General features: G+C 40.5%; 1 protein-coding gene across 2 annotated transcripts in view; it reads left to right on the top strand.

Moving 5' to 3' along the window:
- ANKRD42 (ankyrin repeat domain 42) overlaps positions 1-21,706 on the top strand; it is a 63,068-nt gene that overhangs the window by 27,885 nt on the left and 13,477 nt on the right. The window contains exons 7-11 of one of the 2 annotated variants that reach the window (XM_082627355.1): positions 3,910-4,035; positions 5,794-5,899; positions 10,160-10,335; positions 16,439-16,565; positions 20,587-20,731. In XM_082627355.1, coding sequence (XP_082483481.1) covers positions 3,910-4,035; positions 5,794-5,899; positions 10,160-10,335; positions 16,439-16,565; positions 20,587-20,731 — 680 coding nt within the window. Of the gene's footprint in view, positions 1-3,909; positions 4,036-5,793; positions 5,900-10,159; positions 10,336-16,438; positions 16,566-20,586; positions 20,732-21,706 lie in introns of those variants that run through there. The other variant, XM_082627356.1, reaches the window with a different exon arrangement.

The following is a 21,706-nucleotide window of genomic DNA, read 5'->3' as shown; positions in this document are numbered from 1 at the left end:
TTCTTGGTGGCTGCAGCAGCAGCCTTATCGTTTCATGCCCATCTCTGGTGTCCGCTCTGATAGGCACGGCTTGCACCCGTCTCTGGAGCTCGTTTTGGTGGTGCTCTGAATCCCCTCTCCTCGCGCACCCTGAAATAATGGTCTCTTGCCTCTTAGGGAGGCCCAGGCTTTTTCCTGGACTCCCTCCCGGCTAGCTGTGGCGCACTAGCCCCCTTCAGGCTGTGTTCACGCAGCCAACCCCAGTCCTCTCCCTGGGATCCGACCGAAACCCGATCCTCAGCTCCCAGCCCCCACCCTCCCCGGCAGGTGAGCAGACAAGCCTCTCTGGCTGTTGAGTGCTGGTCAGCACCGATCCTCTGTGCGGGAATATCTCCACTTTGCCCTCCACACCCCTGTTGCTGTGCTCTCCCCCGTGGCTCCAAATCTTCCCCCCTACCCACCCCCCGTCTCCGCCAGTGAAGGGGCTTCCTAGTGTGTGGAAACTTTTCTTCCTTCACAGCTCTCTCCCACTGGTGCAGGTCCTGTCCCTATTCTTTTGTCTCTGTTTTTTCTTTTGTCCTACCCACGTACGTGGGGAGTGTCTTGCCTTTTAGGAAGTCTGAGGTCTTCTGCCAGCATTCAGTAGGTGTTCTGTAGGAGTTGTTCCACATGTAGATGTATTTTTGATGTATTTGTGGGAAGGAAGGTGATCTCCACATCTTACTCCTCTGCCATCTTGAGGGTCTTCATTGAACACTCTTTATACCACTAGATTTAAGAATAAAATATTATAGATAAGATACACTTGAAGCTTCCTGGTTCTCTCTCCTTAATACCATTCATTCCCTTTTCTCCCTCCTCAGAGGTAACCATTATTTTGGATTTATAATTCCATTCTCTGGTTTTATATTTAGTATATATATACTCACAGAAATTTGCAGTAGCATTTTGGGTATTTTTAGATTAAGAGACTAAACTTTTATATCTAATAAGAAATCCTAAAATTCAGCAGCTTAAATTATATAGAAGTTTATTTCTTTTATATGATAGCCCTGGTTGGAGAGTGCATCTGTTCTATGTAGTCATTCAGGGACCTGTTATCTTCCTAACTAGCTCTCTCTAGTTGTTGCTAATCCAGCAGGAGGTGGGGAGAGAACAAGAGTATAAGCTAGGATTTTTTTTTTTTTTTTTTTTTGCCGTACGCGGGCCTCTCACTGTTGTGGCCTCTCCCGTTGCGGAGCACAGGCTCCGGACACGCAGGCTCAGCGGCCATGGCTCATGGGCCCAGCCGCTCTGTGGCATGTGGGATCTTCCCGGACCGGGGCATGAACCCGTGTCCCCTGCATCGGCAGGTGGACTCTCAACCACTGCGCCACCAGGGAAGCCCTAAGCTAGGACTTTTAAGGTCTAATTTGCTGTCATAACTTTTGCTAACATTCTCTTGGCAAGAGTTTAGTCACATGGCCATACCCAGCTGCAAGGAAGCCTGGATAATTTAGTACCCAGCTGAGAGGCCTCAGCTCAGATGCAACTCTTGTTACTGTGGAAGGAAGGGGATTTTAGTGGACAACTAGAAGTCTTTGAAACTTCTTTTAAAACTTTATAAAAATGGCATGAAACAGTAATGTATCCTCCTCTCTAACTTTATTTTTTCATAAAATGTTATGATTTTTGAGGTTTATTAGACATATAGATGTATTCTAGTTTATTCTTTTAAATTGTTTGTGGTATTGCATTTAATAAAAAACACTGTTTATCCATTCTCCGATTTGACATATAGATTGTTTACAGTTTTCATAATTACAATCAAGGTGGTAATGGATATTCTTGTATGTGTCCTTGTTTACATGCACAAGATGTTCTTTAGAGAAGTGCTTCCCTACCTACCCTTTTCACACTTTGCCCACATAGAAAATGATACTTGTATGGCACACTGTTGGATGAGGCTTCTTGAGGTACTGCCTATCTTCTCTGAAGATTGAGAGTTAAGAGCTCTGCCTTGGTAAATAGTTGGGAAACTCTACTTTAGGTTTTGCTTGGTGGGATATGCCCATTTTCAGTATAAATAGTTATAAATGCTGCATTCTATATCAGAGTGGTTGTAGTAATTTACACTGTCATCAGCAATGTTTGGTGAGAATTTAGAGAAACAATATTCAGTATTGTCAGACGTAAAAAGTTTTGCCACTTAGTTGGGTATGAAAAGGTTTAACTTGTGTTTTGATTTGCATTTTTTTGATTACTAATGAGGCTGAACATTGTTTAATAAAGTTACTGGCTATTCTAGTTTTCTCTTCTATTGAACTGCCTGTAAAATTGTGTTCTTTGTCCTTTTCTAAATAATTTGACCTCTTTTATATAGTTCTGATACCAATCATTTATTAATTTTATCTGATATAGATATTTTCTCTCACACTGTGGCTTGTTTTTTCACAAATGATATCCTTATTTAAAAAAAGCAACTTTATTAAAGTATGATTTACATAAAATAAACTGTATTTATTTAAAGTATGCAGTTCATCTCAAATGTTTTTTCATACCCTCTTGCAGTTCATCCCTCTTTTCACCCTGGCTGCACACAGCCACTGATTTGTTTTCTGTCACTATAGATTAGTTTGGGTTTTCTAATGGAAATGGATTTCTAATGGGTTTCTCTAATCTTTTGAGATTCATTTGTGTTGTGTACATTAGTAGTTCGTTACTCTTTATTGCTGAATAGTATTCCATTGTACGGATGCATATTTTGTTTATGCATTCAGTCTTATTGGTATGTCTGTTTGCCAGTACTACAAAGTGTTTTTTTTTTGAAAGAGAGGAAGCAAGCTCTCTTGTGTCTCTCTTTTTTTTTTTTTTTAATAAATTTATTTATTTTATTTTTGGTTGCATTGGGTCTTTGTTGCTGTGCGCAGGCTTTCTCTGGTTGCGGTGAGCGGGGGCTACTCTACTGTTCGTTGTGGTGTGCGGGCTTCTCATTGCAGTGGCTTCTCTTGTTGCGGAGCACAGGCTCTAGGTGCACAGGCTTCAGTAGTTGTGGTTCGCGGGTTCTAGAGCACAGGCTCTGTAGTTGTGGCACACTGGCTTAGTTGCTCCGCGGCGTGTGGGATCTTCCCGGACCAGGGCTCGAACCCATGTCCCCTGCATTGGCAGGCGGATTCTTAACCACTGCGCCACCAGGGAAGCCCAGTACTACACAGTTTTGATTACTGTAGCTTTATAGCAAGACTTCCAGTCAGGTATTATAAGTCTCCAACTTTGTTCTTTTTAAAATACTCCTTGGGTATTCTAGGTTGTTTCCTTTCCATATATAGCAATGAGAATAGCTACCTCAGGGTCGTTGAGAGGGTTAAATGAGGCAATCCTTACAGTTGCTTACTACCATGCTTGGCGTTCAGTAAGGGCTCAGTATATGTCGTTGTCATCATTAAAAATATTTTATTAAGTATTTACTGTGTGCTAGGCACTAGGTCAGGTGCATTCGCACCTGTCTTTGTCTATGTTTATGTATAGATACACACATATACTTTATCTCCTTCCAGTTTCTTTTGCTTTCTTCACTTGTAAACAGGGAGGGAGTGGTCTGTGCCAATATAGGACTTGAGACCAAGTATGTCTTTATACATAGGGTTGAAAATGACCATCTCCTTGTGTTTTGTGGTGGCCTGAGAGAAACAGGGCAGATGGCAAGAATAGTTCTGGTACCATATATTCCTGGCATGTTTGAGATCCTGAGGGATGGAAAGCCTACACAATTAATAATAATCTTATTTTATGATTCTCTTTTTATTACTTGTCATTGCATCAACTGAACTAATTCCAATATAACATTCTCATACTTGAGTTAATACTGAAACCTGAAATGTGTGACTGATTAAGGCAGGGAAAAGGAACGAATTCGTATGTTTCCTGAAATGCTGAATTTTTTATTCATAGCTTTAGCATTTCCAGGTCATGTGGCTGCCTTTAAGGGTGATTTGGAAATGCTTAAGAAATTAATAGAAGATGGAGTAATCAATATTAATGAACGTGATAATAATGGATCAACTCTTATGCATAAAGGTAAGTTATGATTCCTGCTTCATCTTCAGTTCTGACACAATTGCTGTTGAGTTATTTACATTTATGTATGTATGTATGTATGTATGTATTTATTTAGCTAGCGGTACGCGGGCCTCTCACTGTTGTGGCTTCTCCCGTTGCGGAGCACAGGCTCCGGCCACGCAGGCTCAGCGGCCATGGCTCACGGGCCCAGCTGCTCCGCGGCATGTGGGATCTTCCCGGACTGGGGCACGATCCCGTGTCCCCAGCATCGGCAGGCGTACTCTCAACCACTGCGCCACCAGGGAAGCCCTTTTATTTATTTTTAAAAAAATTATTTATTATTTATTTTTGGCCGTGTTGGGTCTTTGCTGCTGTGCACTGGCTTTCTCTAGTTGGGGCGAGCAGGGTCTACTCTTTGTTGCAGTGCGCGGACTTCTCATTGCAGTGGCTTCTCTTGTTGCGGAGCACGGGCTCTAAGCACACGGGCTTCAGTAGTTGTGGCACGTGGGCTCAGTAGTTGTGGGTTGTGGGCTCTAGAGCACAGGCTCAGTAGTTGTGGCACACGGGCTTAGTTGCTCCATGGCATGTGGGATCTTCCCAGACCAGGGCTCAGACCTGTGTCCCCTGCATTGGCAGGCAGATTCTTAACCACTGCGCCACCAGGGAAGTCCCCCCTCAGGTTTCTTGACTGAGGTTACACAGCTAGTAAGAGCAAAGCTGAGATTTCATTCATTTTTTCCATTCATTTATTCATCAACTCTATAGACATTTATTGAGTGTCTATATACGCCAGCCACTTGCTAAGTTCTGTCCTGTCCTCCAGTCTGTTGTTCAGTGGACCTAAACTCAGATCTTTTTAGACTGAGTTTCCCCCCAACAGTTTCCCTGCATTTTGAGATGGACCTAGAAAGAGGGGAGAAATTAGATGGTCATATGATTGAGTGATGGGCACTAGGTGAGCAGACACATAAGCAGAGTTGTGGAGGTGAAAATTAATATTGAGTGCATGTGTTTTAAGGAAAGGTGGTGAACAGTTTAGGTAATCACTGAGGGGCCCTGAACATTTTGAGATATGAGGATCAGAGGAATAAGCTATTTATACAAGATGGCAAAAGATTTTCAAAGTCTTTCACATTCACACAGATTGCACTTACATTTGGCCTGATACAAGATTGGTCAGGAGCTATGAATACAGTAGATGAGCACTGGATAAGGACTAGAAAAAACCTAGATTATAGTTTCAAATCCATTACTTACTGGCTGTGTGATGTTAAATAGCCTCTTTGAGCTTCAACGTCTATATCTGTATGTAAAGCTCTCTGCATAGGGGCTGAGTACAGCAGATACTTGATTAAATATTTGTCTAATGAATGAATAAATGAAATAGAGAAAATAACATCTGGCCAACCTACTTCTGTTGGTTATTGTAAGGATTAGTATTTACAAAAGTACTCTGCAGTGGTACTGTCCAAAATTTTAGAAAATTGTTCTAATAACAATAACTTTTTTTTTTTTTAACTGTTTGTTTTTTTTTTTTTTTGCGGTACGCGGGCCTACTCACTGTTGTGGCCTCTCCCGTTGCGGAGCACAGGCTCCGGACGCGCAGGCTCAGCGGCCATGGCTCTCGGGCCCAGCCGCTCCGCGGCATGTGGGATCTTCCCGGACTGGGGCACGAACCCGTGTCCCCTACATCGGCAGGCAGACTCTCAACCACTAAGCCACCAGGGAAGCCCCAACAATAACTTATTGTGTGTACATTTTGTTTTGTTTTTACAGCTTCTGGGCAAGGCCACATAGAGTGTTTGCAGTGGCTAATTAAAATGGGAGCAGACAGTAATATTACCAACAAAGCAAGGGAGAAACCCAGTGATGTGGCTAAGAGGTATCCCTATCTGCTTTGCTTCTTTCTTTTGTTTTTAAAGTTTTGCATTTACTCTCCTATACTCAGAAATCTCTGAAGATTTCTGGATTATAGGACTCAGTCAAATGCTGATGGAATGATAATTTTCAAGCTGAATTGACATTTAACAACATCAGCTCTTCTCTCTAAAACAGTGATTCTCAGCTGGGAGGTAGTAGTCCCCCTTCTCGGGGGGTGTGCATTTGGAAATGTGGGGAGGGGGTTGTCACAGTGATGGAGACCGTCACTAATGTTTCATGAGGTCAGGTCCAGGAATGCCAGACATTCTACAGTGCTCAGAACAGTAGTGTACAACAAAGAATTGTCCCACCCAAATGCTGGTACCCTTTGAGAAATGCTGTGTGATAAAAAGGAGTAATCAAAAGGAGTCACACGGATTTTGAAACAAATTTTAATATTTATATTTGAATTAAATGTAACACCTATTATTGAACACCTCCAGCTCATTCAGGTCAGGCCCTCATGGAATATTTAGTTCATCCATTTGTTCATTTGATTGTTTTTTCATTCAACTTCGTGTATACTTACCATGCTCCAAGTGCTATGGTTAGCATTAAGTTTACCAAGATGAAAAAAATAGTCCTTGCCCTCAAGAAACTTACAGTCTCATGGAGAAACAAATGTGCAAACATAACTTTTATTGATTATAATCAGTATGTCGTATTACATGTCATGTATAAGGTGCAATAAGAGCACAGAAGAAAAAGTGCCCAAGTATTTCTATTCTAAAGTTGTGGGGGAGAAATGTCAATACAGATGATGGTAAGAGTTATGAAGGCAACTGCGGGGGACAGAATTTATATAGAAGTCTGGGAAAACTTTTTTTTGGAGAAAGCAACATTTATGCTGACACTTGAAGGAGGAAGAGTTGTAAGATAACACCTTGTGTGTCTGAGGAATGCATGTGGTTCAGAGCTGCTTGAATCTAAAGTAGGAGTGTGGGCTAAAAGTTGCACATGAGGCTTGACGGGATGCAAGGGCCTAATTATTCATTAAATTGCCATGCAATTTTTGTTTGTGAGTTCATGTTCCTTGAAATTTTGTCTGTGGGATCTCTTTGAAGCCATGGAATATGGTTTTGTTTTACCACATAGTAGCATCATTATCAACTCAGGCCCACTATTTTTTATTTTTTAAAATAGCTTTATCAAGGTATAATTGGCATATAGTAAAGTACACATATTTGTACAGCGCAAGCTAATGAATTCTGATATATGTATATACCTGTGAAATCATCACCACAATCAAGATAGTGAACATACCCATCACCCCCTAAAATCTCCTTGTGCACCTTTGTAATCTCTCCCTCCTACTGCTTTCCACTGCCCCATCCCCAAGCAGACACTAATTTGCTTTCTGTCACTATAGATTAGTTTGCATTTGCTAGAATTTTATATAAATGGAATCATACTATATGTACTCTTATATATCTGGCTTTTTTCACTCAGCAAAATTATTTTGAAAGTCATTCATGTGTATTAGTGGTTCATCTCTTATTGCTGAGTAGTATTCCATTGACTGTGGAATTTCATAGTATTCCATAGTTTGCTTATCCCCTAACCTGTTTTTTTTGTGTGTGTGTGTGGTATGCGGGCCTCTCACTGTTGCGGCCTCTCCCGTTGCGGAGCACAGGCTCCGGACACGCAGGCTCAGCGTCCATGGCTCACGGGCCCAGCCGCTCCACGGCATGTGGGATCCTCCTGGACTGGGGCACGAACCCGTGTCCCCTGCGTCGGCAGGCAGACTCTCAACCACTGCACCACCAGGGAAGCCCTCCCCTAACCTGTTGAAGGCTATCTTGTTTGTATCTACTTTTTGGTGATTATGAATAAAGCTGCTATAAACATTCGCATACAGATTTTTGTGTGAACATAAGTTTTCAGTTCACTTGAGTAATACGTAGGAGTAGGATTGCTGAGTCAGATGCTAAGAGGGTGTGTTTATCTTTATAAGAAACTTCCACGGTGCCTTCCAAAGTGACTGCACCAATTTGCATTCCATCAGCAGTGGATGAGTGTTTCTGTTGCTTCTTATCTTGCCAGCATTTGATATTGTCAGATTTTTTGATTTTCGTAATTCCAGTAGGTGTGTAGTGGTGTCTCGTTGTGTTTTTTGTTTTTTCCTAATGGAAAATGATTTGGGGCATCTTTTCATATACATATTTGCCATTTATATGTTTTCCTTTGGTGAAGTGACTGTTCAGATCTTTTATCCGCTTTTAAAACTTGGGTGGTTTTCTTATTGTTGAGTTTTAAGAGCTCTTTCTATATTCTGGATACTAGTTCTTTCTCAGATTTTTGTTTTGTGAAGATTTTCTCCCAGTTGTGGTTTGTTTTTTCATTCTCTTAACAATGAAGAGCAAAAATTTTTTATCAGTTTGCTCTTTTATGGGTTATGCTTTTGATATCATATCTAAGAAATCTTTGATTTACACCAAGTCACGAAGATTTTCTTTTATGTTTTCTTTTAGACATTGTTATAGATACAGTTTTAGGTTTTACATTAAGGTCTATGATCCATTTTGAGTTAATTTTTGTATGTGGTATGAGGTATGTATCCAAGTTCTTTTTTTTGCATATGGATATCTAATTGTTCTAGCATCATTTGTTGAAAAAGCTGTCCTTTTTCTTCTATTGCCTTTGTGTCTTTGTCCAAGTCAGGTGTCCATGTATGCATGGGCTTATTTCTGTAGTCTGTATTTTATCCATTGATCTATTTGTCTGTCTTTATATCAGTATCACATGGGTGATTTAGTACTGTATCTGAATATATTCATAATTTCTGGCACACATTTTTTGTCATTCATGCACCAAAGTGCTAGTGTGAGTGTAGTGCTATAGAAATAACCTTGAATCTGGCATAAAGCAAGTACTCATTAATGATAGCTGTGAAGTGACAATCTAGTAATAGAGATAATGAATTCTATTAACTGTACAACTTCCTATGTTTATTACTATATTGTTAATGATTTGCAGTAGCTGGTGAAAGGTAAAGATATATGTGTGCATGTGCACATGGTTATGGAAGTGTGTGAACAAAATAGAATTTGAGGTTTTTATGTTTAGCGAGTAATTCTCCATGTCCTAAGAGAAAGCATTGAACTTTTTTTTAAAATTAATTAATTTATTTATTTTTGGTTAGGTTGGTTTTTTGTTGCTGCGCGCGGGCTTTCTCTAGTTGCGGTATGCGGGCTTCTCATTGTGGTGGCTTCTCTTGCTGCAGAGCACGGCCCCTATGCGCACGGGCTTCAGCGGTTGTGGCACACGGGCTCAGTAGTTGTGGCTCGCGGGCTCTAGAGTGCAGGCTCGGTAGCCGTGGCGCACAGGCTTAGTTGCTCCGCGGCATGTGGGATCTTCCCAGACCAGGGCTCAAACCCGTGTCCCCTGCATTGGCAGGCGGACTCCTAACCCCTGCACCACCAGGGAATTCCCAGCATTGACATTTTAATTAGCAAAACTGTGGGAAAAATACGCAGATTACATACAATCACAATAACAACTTGAAAACCAAGGGTATATTTTTAGAAGCTTCATAGAGATGTGGGAAAGATCAAAGAAAATAAGAAATGTGGATATAAAAGTCATTATTTTTCCATTAAATATCAAAGCCATGCTGAGTGCTTTGAGGGTTGAGGAAGGATGAAGATTAAGGGGGCTAGAGCTATAGTTTTCCCTAAAACTGGAACCAGAACTAATTCTATGATCTAAATTAGGCCATCAGGAAAAGGTAGTAAATACAGGTAAATCAAGTAGGGTGGTTCCGGGCTTTCTACTCAGTTGAGCAGCTCCGTTTGGGGGCACACCAAATATTCTTTTGATATTGGGTCACTTCTTTCAGTTGGATTTTTGCCACTAAAAAATGGAATCTGGGAATTCCCAGGCAGTCCAGTAGTTAGGACTCCTCGCTTTCACTGCCGAGGGCCCGGGTTCAATCCCTGGTCGGGCAACTAAGATCCCACAAGCCCTGTGGCGTGGCCAAAAAAAAAATTCTGGAATCAGTCTTTAATATGACTGCTTGTCCTTAGTTTCCACTAATGGTTTGAATTCTCCACATTGCTGGATATGCATCAAATTGTCACTGACCTTCAGATACAGTTTTCGTTCTTCACTGGTGCATGAGTTGGTGGGATAATATAGAGTGTAATTCCCTAAATTAAATGCAAACTGCTATTTCAATTTGAAAAAGATTGTGGATCTTGGAATTACTAATTCTTTTCTACAGGTTTGCCCATTTAGCAGCAGTAAAGCTATTGGAAGGACTACAGAAATATGATATAGATGATGAGAGTGAAATTGATGAAAATGATATTAAGTTTTTCATAAGACATGGTGTTGAGGGAAGCACTGATGCCAAGGATGATATAGGTCTCAGTGAGTCAGATAAAACAGATGCCAGAGGTAAGTGTGCCCTCTTCCATGATTTTTCCTTTAAAAAATACCACAGATTTGGGAATTATTTTAAAGACAACTACCATCTACAAAGTAAAATACTTTGATATTTTTTGGGGAACCAGAACTAGTACAAATTTTTTTACTAGGGGTTGTTGAACATATAAAGAATGTGAGACATGATCTTTGTCCCTCAGGAAAGGGGTATTTTCCTGCCATATAACCCTGATTTCACTTCTCATGATATTTGTCAGAGAGCCATGGTTCATATGAATGGATGAGAAGAACTGTTTCAATGGCACTCTTTCATAGAAGAAAGGTGAGAAGGATCTTTTGAACGGAGGCTAACCAAAGCAAAGGCAGCTGTAGTAAAGTGAGCAGAGCTTGGGCACTGGATTCAGACATCAGAGCTTCACCTCTTTCTAGCTATGTTACTCTCTGAACCTCGGTTTTCTCATCTGTAAAAATGAGAATATTAATGTAATGTCATCCCACAGACTGCACTAGAGAATGGGAAGTGCCTAGAGGCTTAGTAAATGTCAATTCCCTTCCTCGTGATTTCTGGAAAGTATTTTCAGTTATTCTGGCAGGAAAAACTAGTTGTACCAAAACTATATTGTCTGAGAAAAACTTCTAATTCATGTCTAAATTAAAAAAAATTTTTTTAAGAGCTCCCAGAACATCGTCAGGCAGAACCTCACTCTCCAGGTGATGGTAGAAGCCTCTTTCCTGGTGAATGCAACCTAAAAGATGCTGATATTAGGGGCTCCCAACAAGCAGCCCACCTGGATCACCCCACAGTGAGGCTCAGAGTCAGTGTTCCCATCAGAATTTCCTGACAGCTTTATTTTAAATAGCTTCACAGAGATATAATTCATATACCATTCAATTTACCCATTTAAGGTGTACAATTTAATGGTTTTTAGTATATTCAGATTTGTGCAACCATTATTACAATAAAATTTCTAACATTTCCATCACCCCCCAAAAGAAACCTCATACCCATTAGTAGTCAATCCCCCTAACCTCTACCTTCTTCTCCCTTCCCCTCAAACCATACCCCCAATTAGGCAACTGCTAATCTACTGTCTGTCTCTATAGGTTTGCCTATTTGGGGCATTTCATATGAATGGGATGATACCATATATGGTCTTTTATGACTGGCTTCTTTCACTTAGCACAATGTCTTCAAGGTTTATGCACATTGTAACGTGGATCATTACTTCATACTTTACTCCTTTTTATTGCCAAATAATATTTTTGTATGGATATACCACATTTTATTTCATTTTTAATTTTTATTTATTTATTTTTTCCTAAATTTATTTGGCTGCACTGGGTCTTAGTTGTGACACGCAGGATCTTTGTTGTGGCATGCGAGCTCTTAGTTGCAGCATGTGGGATCTAGTTCCCTGACCAGAGATCACACCCGGTCCCCCTGCATTGGGAATGTGGAGTCTTAGTTACTGGACCAGCAGGGAAGTCCCTATACCACATTTTATGTATCTATTCGTCAGTTGTTGGACATTTGAGTTGTTTCCACATTTTGGCTATTAAGAATAATGCTGCTGGGACTTCCCTGGTGGTCCAGTGGGTAAGACTCCAAGCTCCCAGTGCCGGGGGCCAGGTTTCGATCCCTGGTTGGGGAACTAGGTCCTGCATGCCGCAACTAAGAAGTCCGCATGTTGCAACTAAAGATCCTGCATGCCGCAACAAAGATCCCATGTGCCACAACTAAGACCTGGCACAGCCTAAATAAATAAATAAATATTTAAAAAAAAAGAATAATGCTGCTATGAACATTTGTATGCATGCATTTTTGAAAATGGAAATGTATTTTCATTTCTCTTGGATATACACCTAGCAGTTGGAATTGCTGCATCATCTGGTAAAAATACGTCTAACATTTTCAGGAACTTTCAAACTGTTATGCGAAGTAGCTGCACCATTTTATATTCCCACCAACAATGCCTGAGGGTTCCAGTTTCTCCCCATCCTTGCCAATACTCGTTATTGTTTGTCTTGTTGATAACTAAAACTGTTTTAGTGAGTGTGTAGTGGTATTGCAGTGTAGATTTGATTGGTGTTTCCCTAATGAATAATGATGTTGAGTATCTTTTCATGTGCCCATTGATCATTTGTATATCTTTTGGAGAAATGTCTATTCAAATCCTTTGCCTATTTTTCAACTGAGTTGTTTATCTTTTTACTATTGAGTTGTAAGAGTACTTGCAGATGTAAGTCCCTTATATCTGCAAGTATAAGTATTTGCAGATACTTTCTCCTGTTCTGTGGGTTGTCTTTTAACTTTTTTTTTTTTAACATCTTTATTGGAGTATAATTGCTTTACAATGGTGTGTTAGTTTCTGCTTTATAACAAAGTGAATCAGTTATACATATACATATGTTCCCATATCTCTTCCCTCTTGCGCCTCCCTCCCACCCTCCCTATCCCACCCCTCTAGGTGGTCACAAACCACTGAGCTGATCTCCCTGTGCTATGCGGCTGCTTCCCACTAGCTATCTGTTTTACGTTTGGTAGTGTATATATGTCCATGCCACTCTCTTTGTCACAGCTTACCCTTCCCCCTCCCCATATCCTCAAGTCCATTCCCTAGTAGGTCTGTGTCTTTATTCCCGTCTTACCCCTAGGTTCTTCATGACTTTTTTTTTTTTCCTTAGATTCCATATATATGTGTTAGCATACGGTATTTGTTTTTCTCTTTCTGACTTACTGCACTCTGTATGACAGACTCTAGGTCCATCCACCTCACTACAAATATCTCAATTTCGTTTCTTTTTTGTTTGTTTGTTTGTTTTTTGGTACGCAGGCCTCTCACTGTTGTGACCTCTCCCGTTGTGGAACACAGGCTCTGGATGCGCAGGCTCAGCGGCCATGGCTCACAGGCCTATCCGCTCCGCGGCATGTGGGATCTTCCCAGACTAGGGCACAAACCCATGTCCCCTGCATCAGCAGGCGGACTCTCAACCACTGTGCCACCAGGGAAGCCCCATCAATTTTGTTTCTTTTTATGGCTGAGTAATATTCCATTGTATATATATGCCACATCTTCTTTATCCATTCATCTGATGATGGGCACTTAGGTTGCTTCCATGTCCTGGCTATTGTAAATAGAGCTGCAGTGAACATTGTGGTACATGACTCTTTATGAATTATGGTTTTCTCAGGGTATATGCCCAGTAGTGGGATTGCTGGGTCATATGGTAGTTCTATTTTTAGATTTTTAAGGAACCTCCATACTGTTCTCCATAGTGGCTGTATCAATTTACATTCCCACCAACAGTGTAAGAGGGTTCCCTTTTCTCCACACCCTCTCCAGCATTTGTTGTTTGTAGATTTTTTGATGATGGCCATTCTGACCGGTGTGAGATGATATCTCATTGTAGTTTTGATTTGTATTTCTCTAACGATTAATGATGTTGAGCATTCTTTCATGTGTTTGTTGGCAGTCTGTATATCTTCTTTGGAGAAATGTCTATTTAGGTCTTCTGCCCATTTTTGGATTGGGTTGTTTGTTTTTCTGTTACTGAGCTTCATGAGCTGCTGGTAAATTTTGGAGATTAATCCTTTGTCAGTTGCTTCATTTGCAAATATTTTTTCCCATTCTGAGGGTTGTCTTTTGGTCTTGTTTATGGTTTCCTTTGCTGTGCAAAAGCTTTTAAGTTTCATTAGGTCCCATTTGTTTATTTTTGTTTTTATTTCCATTTCTCTAGGAGGTGGGTCAAAAAGGATCTTCCTGTGATTTATGTCATAGAGTGTTCTGCCTATGTTTTCCTCTAAGAGTTTGATAGTGTCTGGCCTTACATTTAGGTCTTTAATCCATTTTGAGTTTATTTTTGTGTATGGTGTTAGGGAGTGTTCTAATTTCATACTTTTACATGTACCTGTCCAGTTTTCCCAACACCACTTATTGAAGAGGCTGTCTTTACTCCTAACTTTCTTAATGATGTCCTTGCCAGTGTAAGTTTTTAATTTTGATGCAATCCATTTTTTCTATTTTAAGATTTTGTTTGTGCTTACATTTCTTTTTTGTTGATTGTACTGAGAATTAGCAAGGACTTATTAGAACTGCAGAAGATGAACAGTTGATTTGTAGAATTTCAGGGTCTTCTGAAATTAGTTGAGTAGGAGATTTTTGTGAAGTGATCATTGTCAGTGAATCACAAAAATTTTAAAAGATGTTTCAGGAAAGACCAAGAACGAGGCAAGAACAGTTTCCTTCTGTGGTGTGTTTGACACAAATGCACTCTTACACCCTTGCCATATAGTGAGGCTCTGGCTGGTGCCCAGCTGGGTTGCTTGCAGCTAGTGAAGGTACTATATATGAAGTCATGTACTATTTTCTTGTCCCTATTTAATTTTATTCCAGGGCAAAATCCAAAGGACTGGCCAGTCTCTTCTTGGAATACTAGGTTTTGCCAGAGTGCCTACAGGGGACTGATTGGATTTCTTGTCATCACAGACTTCTTGGAACTGAACCTCAATTCAGAGCATTCTTTAGTGAATTAGGTTTAGGGTCATGGCATCATAGAACCCCATTTGAGGTTTGACTCCTGGCTCAACATTCCTGTCACATGTCATCCAGCATCCAATCACCTTCAGTGACAAGGCCCCCACTGTCACCCGTGTGGCCCATTTCTACCTTTTGACAGGGGTAAATGTATAAGGCACTTATCGTAGTGTCCTTCCCATCACAGGCACTCCAGAAATACATGATAGCTCTTAACTGTTTTATTTTTTTTTAACATCTTTATTGGAGTATAATTGCTTTACAATGGTGTGTTCGTTTCTGCTTTATAACAAAGTGAATCAGTTACATATATACATATGTTCCCATATCTCTTCCCTCTTGCGTCTCCCCTCCCTCCCACCCTCTTAACTGTTTTTGTTGAAAAGTTTCACCTTTGTTAAGATCTTTCTTCCTGGAACGAATCCCAATTAATCCTAGCTCTTACCTCCGATGATCCCATAGAACAGCTCTTTCAAAACATAGCCTTCAAATGTTAAAGAATTAAATAAACCATAACAATTCTTTCCATTTTATGTAACATTAAAAAAAAATCCCCTCTACTTGTTTGCTATTAGTTACGGTGGATCCCAAACTTGTCTGCCTGTCAGAATTGTCTGAGGAGCTTTTACTAACTACTGATACCTGAATTTGTAGGACTGCTATGGGGCTCAAACATACACATTTTTAAAAAGTACCCCAGTTGATTCTGATGTATGTAGTTTGGAACCTGCAGCTCTAACCTATCGAGAGATAAATCAGAGTGGTGAGTGTCAGGGAGAAGAGGCTGTGATTTGCTAACCTGGTTGTAAAGCAGAGTTTCTCAGCTTCTGTGTTATTGACATTTTGGGCCAGATACTTATTTGTTGAGGGGGGCCCACCTGTGCATTTTAAGATATTTAGTAGCATCCTGAGCCTCTACATGCCAGTAGTCTGTTTCCCTCCATCCCCTGAGGTTTAACAAGTAAAAGGTCTCCAGATATTGCCAACTGTTCCTTGGAGGAGAAAATCACCCCAGGTTGAGAACTTGTACCACAAAGGATAGAAAAAATGGTTTTGATAGCTGGAGAATAGCTCAAGGTAGCTCTCAACACACTTCCTTCTCAATATCCTCTTGCCTAGTTATTACAAGTGACTAATCATAAAATTTGGGGGCTGGATTAGTTCTGATTTATCATAAATAAATCAAGCATATTTCAGTTTTTCTAATTTTCTGACATAAAAAAATTGTGCATGGTCCTGTAATATACAACTAGTCCTAAAACACTGCTAGCCAGCCTCCCTCCCCTCCCCTCCCCTTCCCTTCCCTGGTATTAATAGTCATAACAATGATATATCCTTCAACAGCAGGAACAGAATCCTCCATTTAGATATTTCACTGCTTGTTCACCCTAATGCTCTGCTACTGATATGTATCCTTCTATGTAGACACCACCCTCCCTCCATCTCCTTCCCCAAACCACACAGACACTGACCATGCAGACACTGGCTTTAGAGGAAGAGTATGCTCCAGGATCAGCATCCTGTGAGCTCATGAGCAGTTATCTTTCTAAACTAGGTTCCTGTTCAACTCTGTCTTGCAGTGAGAGCTTATAAGAAAATTGTAGAATTGAGACACCTCCTGGAAATTGCTGAGAGCAACTGTAAACACTTGGGAGGCATAACAGAAGAAGATCTAAAGCAGAAGAAAGAACAGCTTGAGTCTGAAAAGTAATGTCCTCAAAACTTTGATGGTTTGTTTTTACTTACCTTTCTAAATGCCATGTGAGGGTTTGTTGATCAACAACTTATTTTTTCATCCCCACCAAAGGGTGTGAGTTTCCAGCCTGTTTTCCTCCTAAGCCCCCAGATGGAGAAGGTGTTAAGATTTTTAAAAAATTGTGGTAAGGGACTTTCCTGGTGGCACAGTGGTTAAGAATCCACCTGCTAGTGCAGGGGACACGGGTTTGAGCCCTGGGACGGGAAGATCCCACATGCCGCGGAGCAACTAAGCCCGTGCGCCACAACTGCTGAAGCCCGCGTGCCTAGAGCCTGTGCTCTGCAACAAGAGAAGCCACCGCAGTGAGAAGCCTGTGCACTGCAACAAAGAGTAGCCCCCGGTCACCACAACTAGAGAAAGCCTGCGTGCAGCAACAAAGACCCAACACACAGGTCTTAGTTGTGGTGCAAAAAAATTGTGCACCAATTAAAAAAAATTTTTTTTTAAACTTTTTTAAAAATTAAAAATAATTGTGGTAAGATATACATAGCATAGAATATATCTTAACCACTTTTAAGGCAGAATTCAGTAGTGTTAAGTACATTCCACATTTTTGTACAACCATCCTCCAGAACTTTTTGTCTCGCAAAACTAAAACACTAAGAAGAGTTCCTGTTTTCTGTTTTCGTTTTTTTTTTTTTTTTTTTTTTTTTTTGCGGTACGCGAGCCTCTCACTGCTGTGGCCTCTCCCATTGCAGAGCACAGGCTCCGGATGCGCAGGCTCAGCAGCCATGGCCCTTGGGCCCAGCTGCTCCACGGCGTTTGGGATCCTCCCGGACCGGGGCACGAAACCGTGTCCCCTGCATCGGCAGGCGGACTCCCAACCACTGCGCCACCAGGGAAGCCCCTTAGTTTTTTTGAGACCACAGCTACTTTGAGCTTTTCAACCAACACAGTCTCTAGCCATCCCTATCGAATTGGACTGCTTGCTCACAAGTCACCAACCTAGTCCTGTGTTCACGGACAGTGGCACCCCTCAGAACACTTGCATATTCCCTCACCTTTCACTTCCTGCACTTGAAATTGTCTCTCGGTACATATGGTACCTCTCTAGTTAATTAATGGCTGCTGGGATAGAGGATGCCAAGTGCTTATTTCCTCCCACTGCCTCTTTGCTTGTCTCTCTGCTTTCCACAGTGGACAGGGAACACAGGGAGACAGGAGACTTCTAGTTTAATCAAAACATGGGTCTGTAAAGAACAGTACACATGGATTCTCCACTTCCCCTGCCCTTTCCTTTGGTTGGGTCTCTTTCCCTCATACTCTTAGAACCTCCTGTTTCTCTTGCATTCACCCTCTTCTGAATTTAATCTCAGTAAGAGGTCTGGTAAATGTATTCAGAGTAACATCTAAATCTTTGATAAGATGGGTACTTGGGAATTTGAACAGAAAACAAAATCTTAAGCCAAAATAGTCTGTCTCTTAATGGGATTTTTAGGCACTAGGAAGTTGTGGTAGACCAAAAAGAAATTTTCTTTTTTTTAATCAGGGGCCTTCTTGGTATTTCATAAATCACATCACATAAGTAGCTGTCCACTGTCTCTCTCTCTCTCTCTCTCTCTCTCTCTCTCTCTCTCTCTCTCTCTCTCTCTCTCTATATATATATATATATATATATATATATATATATATGTAGGTATGTATATTTTGGCTGCATCGCACAGCATGCGGGATCTTAGTTCCTTGACCAGGGATTGAACCCGTGCCCCCTGCAATGGAAGCGTGGAGTCCTAACCACTGGACCGCCAGGGAATTCCTGACTGCCTCTGTATTGATTAAAGTGTTTGAGATGTAGAATATTTTTAGTATTGGCCTCTGCCTAAGAACCTAGCCGAAAGTTCTTAGCTCCCTTGTAGTCTAGAAAAGTACTTCACGGTAGAGCAATTATTTCCTAGATAATGAGCTTTAAATTTTGTTCCCTTCTCTTCCAAGGCATATTACTGTATTACTGCTAGGGATGCTTGTAGTACTTCTGAGCACTACTGTACGGTAGGCACTATATAAGCCTCTTGTATATATTGTTTCATGCAGTCTTCACAGCTCCATTAGCTATTATCTCAGTACGTGGATTAGGAAACCAAGACTGAATTTACAAGTTAAGTAGCTCTGCATGAAGTCACAAAGGGAGGACTAAGGGTGGGGGGTGGAGACAGGATTTGTGTCTGAGTCTGTATGACTCCAAACCTATTATCCAAGGTCATTACAATTTTAATAATAGTCTTTAATGGAACTTTTAATTCTAATGTTCACATTTCAGTGTGAAATGGTTATTATATTGATGTAAGTCATTTGAGCAGAATTTTTTTTTAATAAAGATTGCTTTAGCCTTTGTGCCAGATTGTAGTTTCTTATTAGCTGAGACTGCAGTGTTTCCTCTGAGTAAGCTTTACTTCTTCTCTAGTATGTGTTTCTCACTTTGTGTTGAGTACATCTGAAGACATTTATTCTTGGGGTACAAACTCCTGATCTTATATCTAATTGTAAAGGAAACCTGGATAAGTATTAGTTTGAGGGATGTCCTTTTGCCTTTTTTGTTGTTGATTGGTTAGATGAAACTCAGAATACAGCAAAACGTGGTTGTGTTATTCTGTCCTGGGGCTGATTTTCTTTTCTCATTTGCTGAATTCTAGGTTTCCACAGTTAATGTTCTTCTTTCCTATATCCAACCTCAACCCCACTCACTTCCATACCAGAGCTACTACTGTATACTCTTAGATTGCCCTCCTTCAGACCTGACATCCAACTCAACATGCCTTGGGAGTTCTGATGCCCTCACCATCCAGTAATAAGGCAGAAAGAAACCCTGGTTCCAGTCCTAGCATCGCTTGTCTGGGTATATTTTAACATCTTCCTGATACTTCCTGTCTCCCAACTTCCTGTCCCTGCTCCCTCACCCCCCACCCTCATCCCCTGCAGTCTGCTCATCATGTTAAAACCTAAGTCAGATAAACCTCACATATTGTTGACTGAAAGAAGCCAGGCACACAAATGAATATAATGTAAAATTTCATTTACAAGCAGAGACAAAACTAATCTAACACGATAGGTATTCAGAAGTGTGGTTACCTCTGCGAAGTGGGGGTTGCCTGGGAAGGGCATGAGGGAACTTTCTGAGATGATGGAAGTATTTTGTATCTTGGTAGTCATGGTGGATGCATTAGTGGAAACTCATTGAATTGTTTACTTGATATTTGTGTAATTCACTCAAAGTAAATTTTACATCATTAAAAAAAACAAAGCTAAACAAATCAAAAGACATTTAAGTTAGAGCATGCCGTTTCCCTGTTGAGATCCTCTAATAGCTTCCCATTTCACTCAGAGTAAAAGCTGAGTCCTTGTTGCGACTTACCAGGCCCTACTTGTTCTGGCTCCCTTTTACCTCTCTGACTCTACTCCAGCCACATTGGCTTCTTTCTTCGAGTTCACCAGATGTTCTTCTGCTTTAGGGCCTTTGCACTTGCTATTCTCTCTGTCTGGGTTGCTCGTCCCCCAGATGTCTACTTGATTATCTCTTATTTCCTTTGGGACTTTGCTCACAAGCCCCCTTCTCAGTAAGGCCTTCCCTGCTCATTGTGTATAGGGTATTAACCCCCTCCTCAACAACATTTCTATTACTTTCTTGCTTTATTTTTTTCTCCCTTAGCATTTATCACCTTCCAACATACTTATATTTACTTACTTATATTTAAATACATATATTTACTTATTTATTATCTTTACTGTCTTCCACTACTGCTGCCAAGGTAGGCCCCACAAAGGCAGATTTGGCCTGTTTTGTTCACGACTTTTATCTCCAGTATGTATAGATCAGTGCTGGCTCATAGTACACTCTCAATATATATTTGTTGAAAAAATGCTTTCTTTGTTTTATTTGCCTTAAATATAATGTATATAATGTATGGATACTTTTCACTATTACCAAAAATAATTGCTAGTTGATATTGGAGATTGAAACCAAACTTTTTTTGACAGGACTATCAAAGAGCTGCAGGGCCACCTGGAGTATGAACGACTACGCAGAGAAAAATTAGAATGTCAGCTGGATGAGTATCGAGCAGAGGTGGATCAACTCAGGGAGATGCTGGAAAAAACTCAGGTTCCCAACTTTGCGGCTGTGGTTGGTATCCTTAACACATTTATCTTTCTCAAGAAGTAGTATACAGGAGTAGCTAAGAGTACCAGCTTTGGAGGGGGTATTTGGGTTTGAATCCTGGCTGCAGCCCTTTTTGGTTTGGACAAGTCATTTAACCTCTCTTTGCCTTATTTGTAAATTGGAGTTAATAACTTATATTTTCTAGAGTGTTGTAAGGAGTAAAGGAAAATACATATACACATACATATATATATATACACACACACACATTACTCTATAAAACTATATATACATACACACACATATGTGTCTGTCTGTCTATCTACCTATCAGTTGGAATAGCACCCTGGTTCATAGGTGTGCAGTAAGTTTTATTCTTATTATTGTATCATGTAAGGAAAAAAAATTTATAAGAGTAATCAATAAGAATTCTGAGACAGCTATGGAGTATGTATGTTTTAATTCTAAATATTCAAGATAAACTGCTCTAAAAAGAAACTGACATGAGAAACAGATAACAAAGAACAAATGAAGAAAAGCAGGTGGAGTATAGAAAATAGAATGAAAGTGACAGCAAGAAACCCCCAATGGTGCTTGTATTTCAGGCCATCCAGTCTCAGTAGAGCAGGCAGAAAGCTCACCAGGGAAACTTTGACCCTCACTCTCCTCTGCTCTGAAGATGTGGCCTTTGTGGACAGTTCATGTGACATAGTGTAGGGATTCAGGTACGTTTCATATTTTCCTTCCATAGGGAATTTTTTTCCTCAGTCCTCGTGGGTAAGTTAATTTTGTTCCATATCTACATCACCTCAAATATGATATATAATAAAAACTTCCTGGCTTCTTTTTATTTTGTACAAACTAATCATTAGTCTCTTTAATAACCACTTAAAAATATTAATACATGTGCTTGTTGTAAAATGTTAAAAACAGGGCAGACGCTTCTCCCCATACCAAGTTCCACTCTCCAGAGAAGCTGCTGTTAATGGTTTGGTCTCA

This window comes from Mesoplodon mirus (assembly GCF_964341445.2).
Source record: "Mesoplodon mirus genome assembly, chromosome: 7".
Lineage (NCBI taxonomy): Eukaryota > Metazoa > Chordata > Mammalia > Artiodactyla > Ziphiidae > Mesoplodon > Mesoplodon mirus.
Note: the sequence above shows the minus strand (reverse complement) of the source record. Positions and strands in the feature narration are given on the sequence as shown.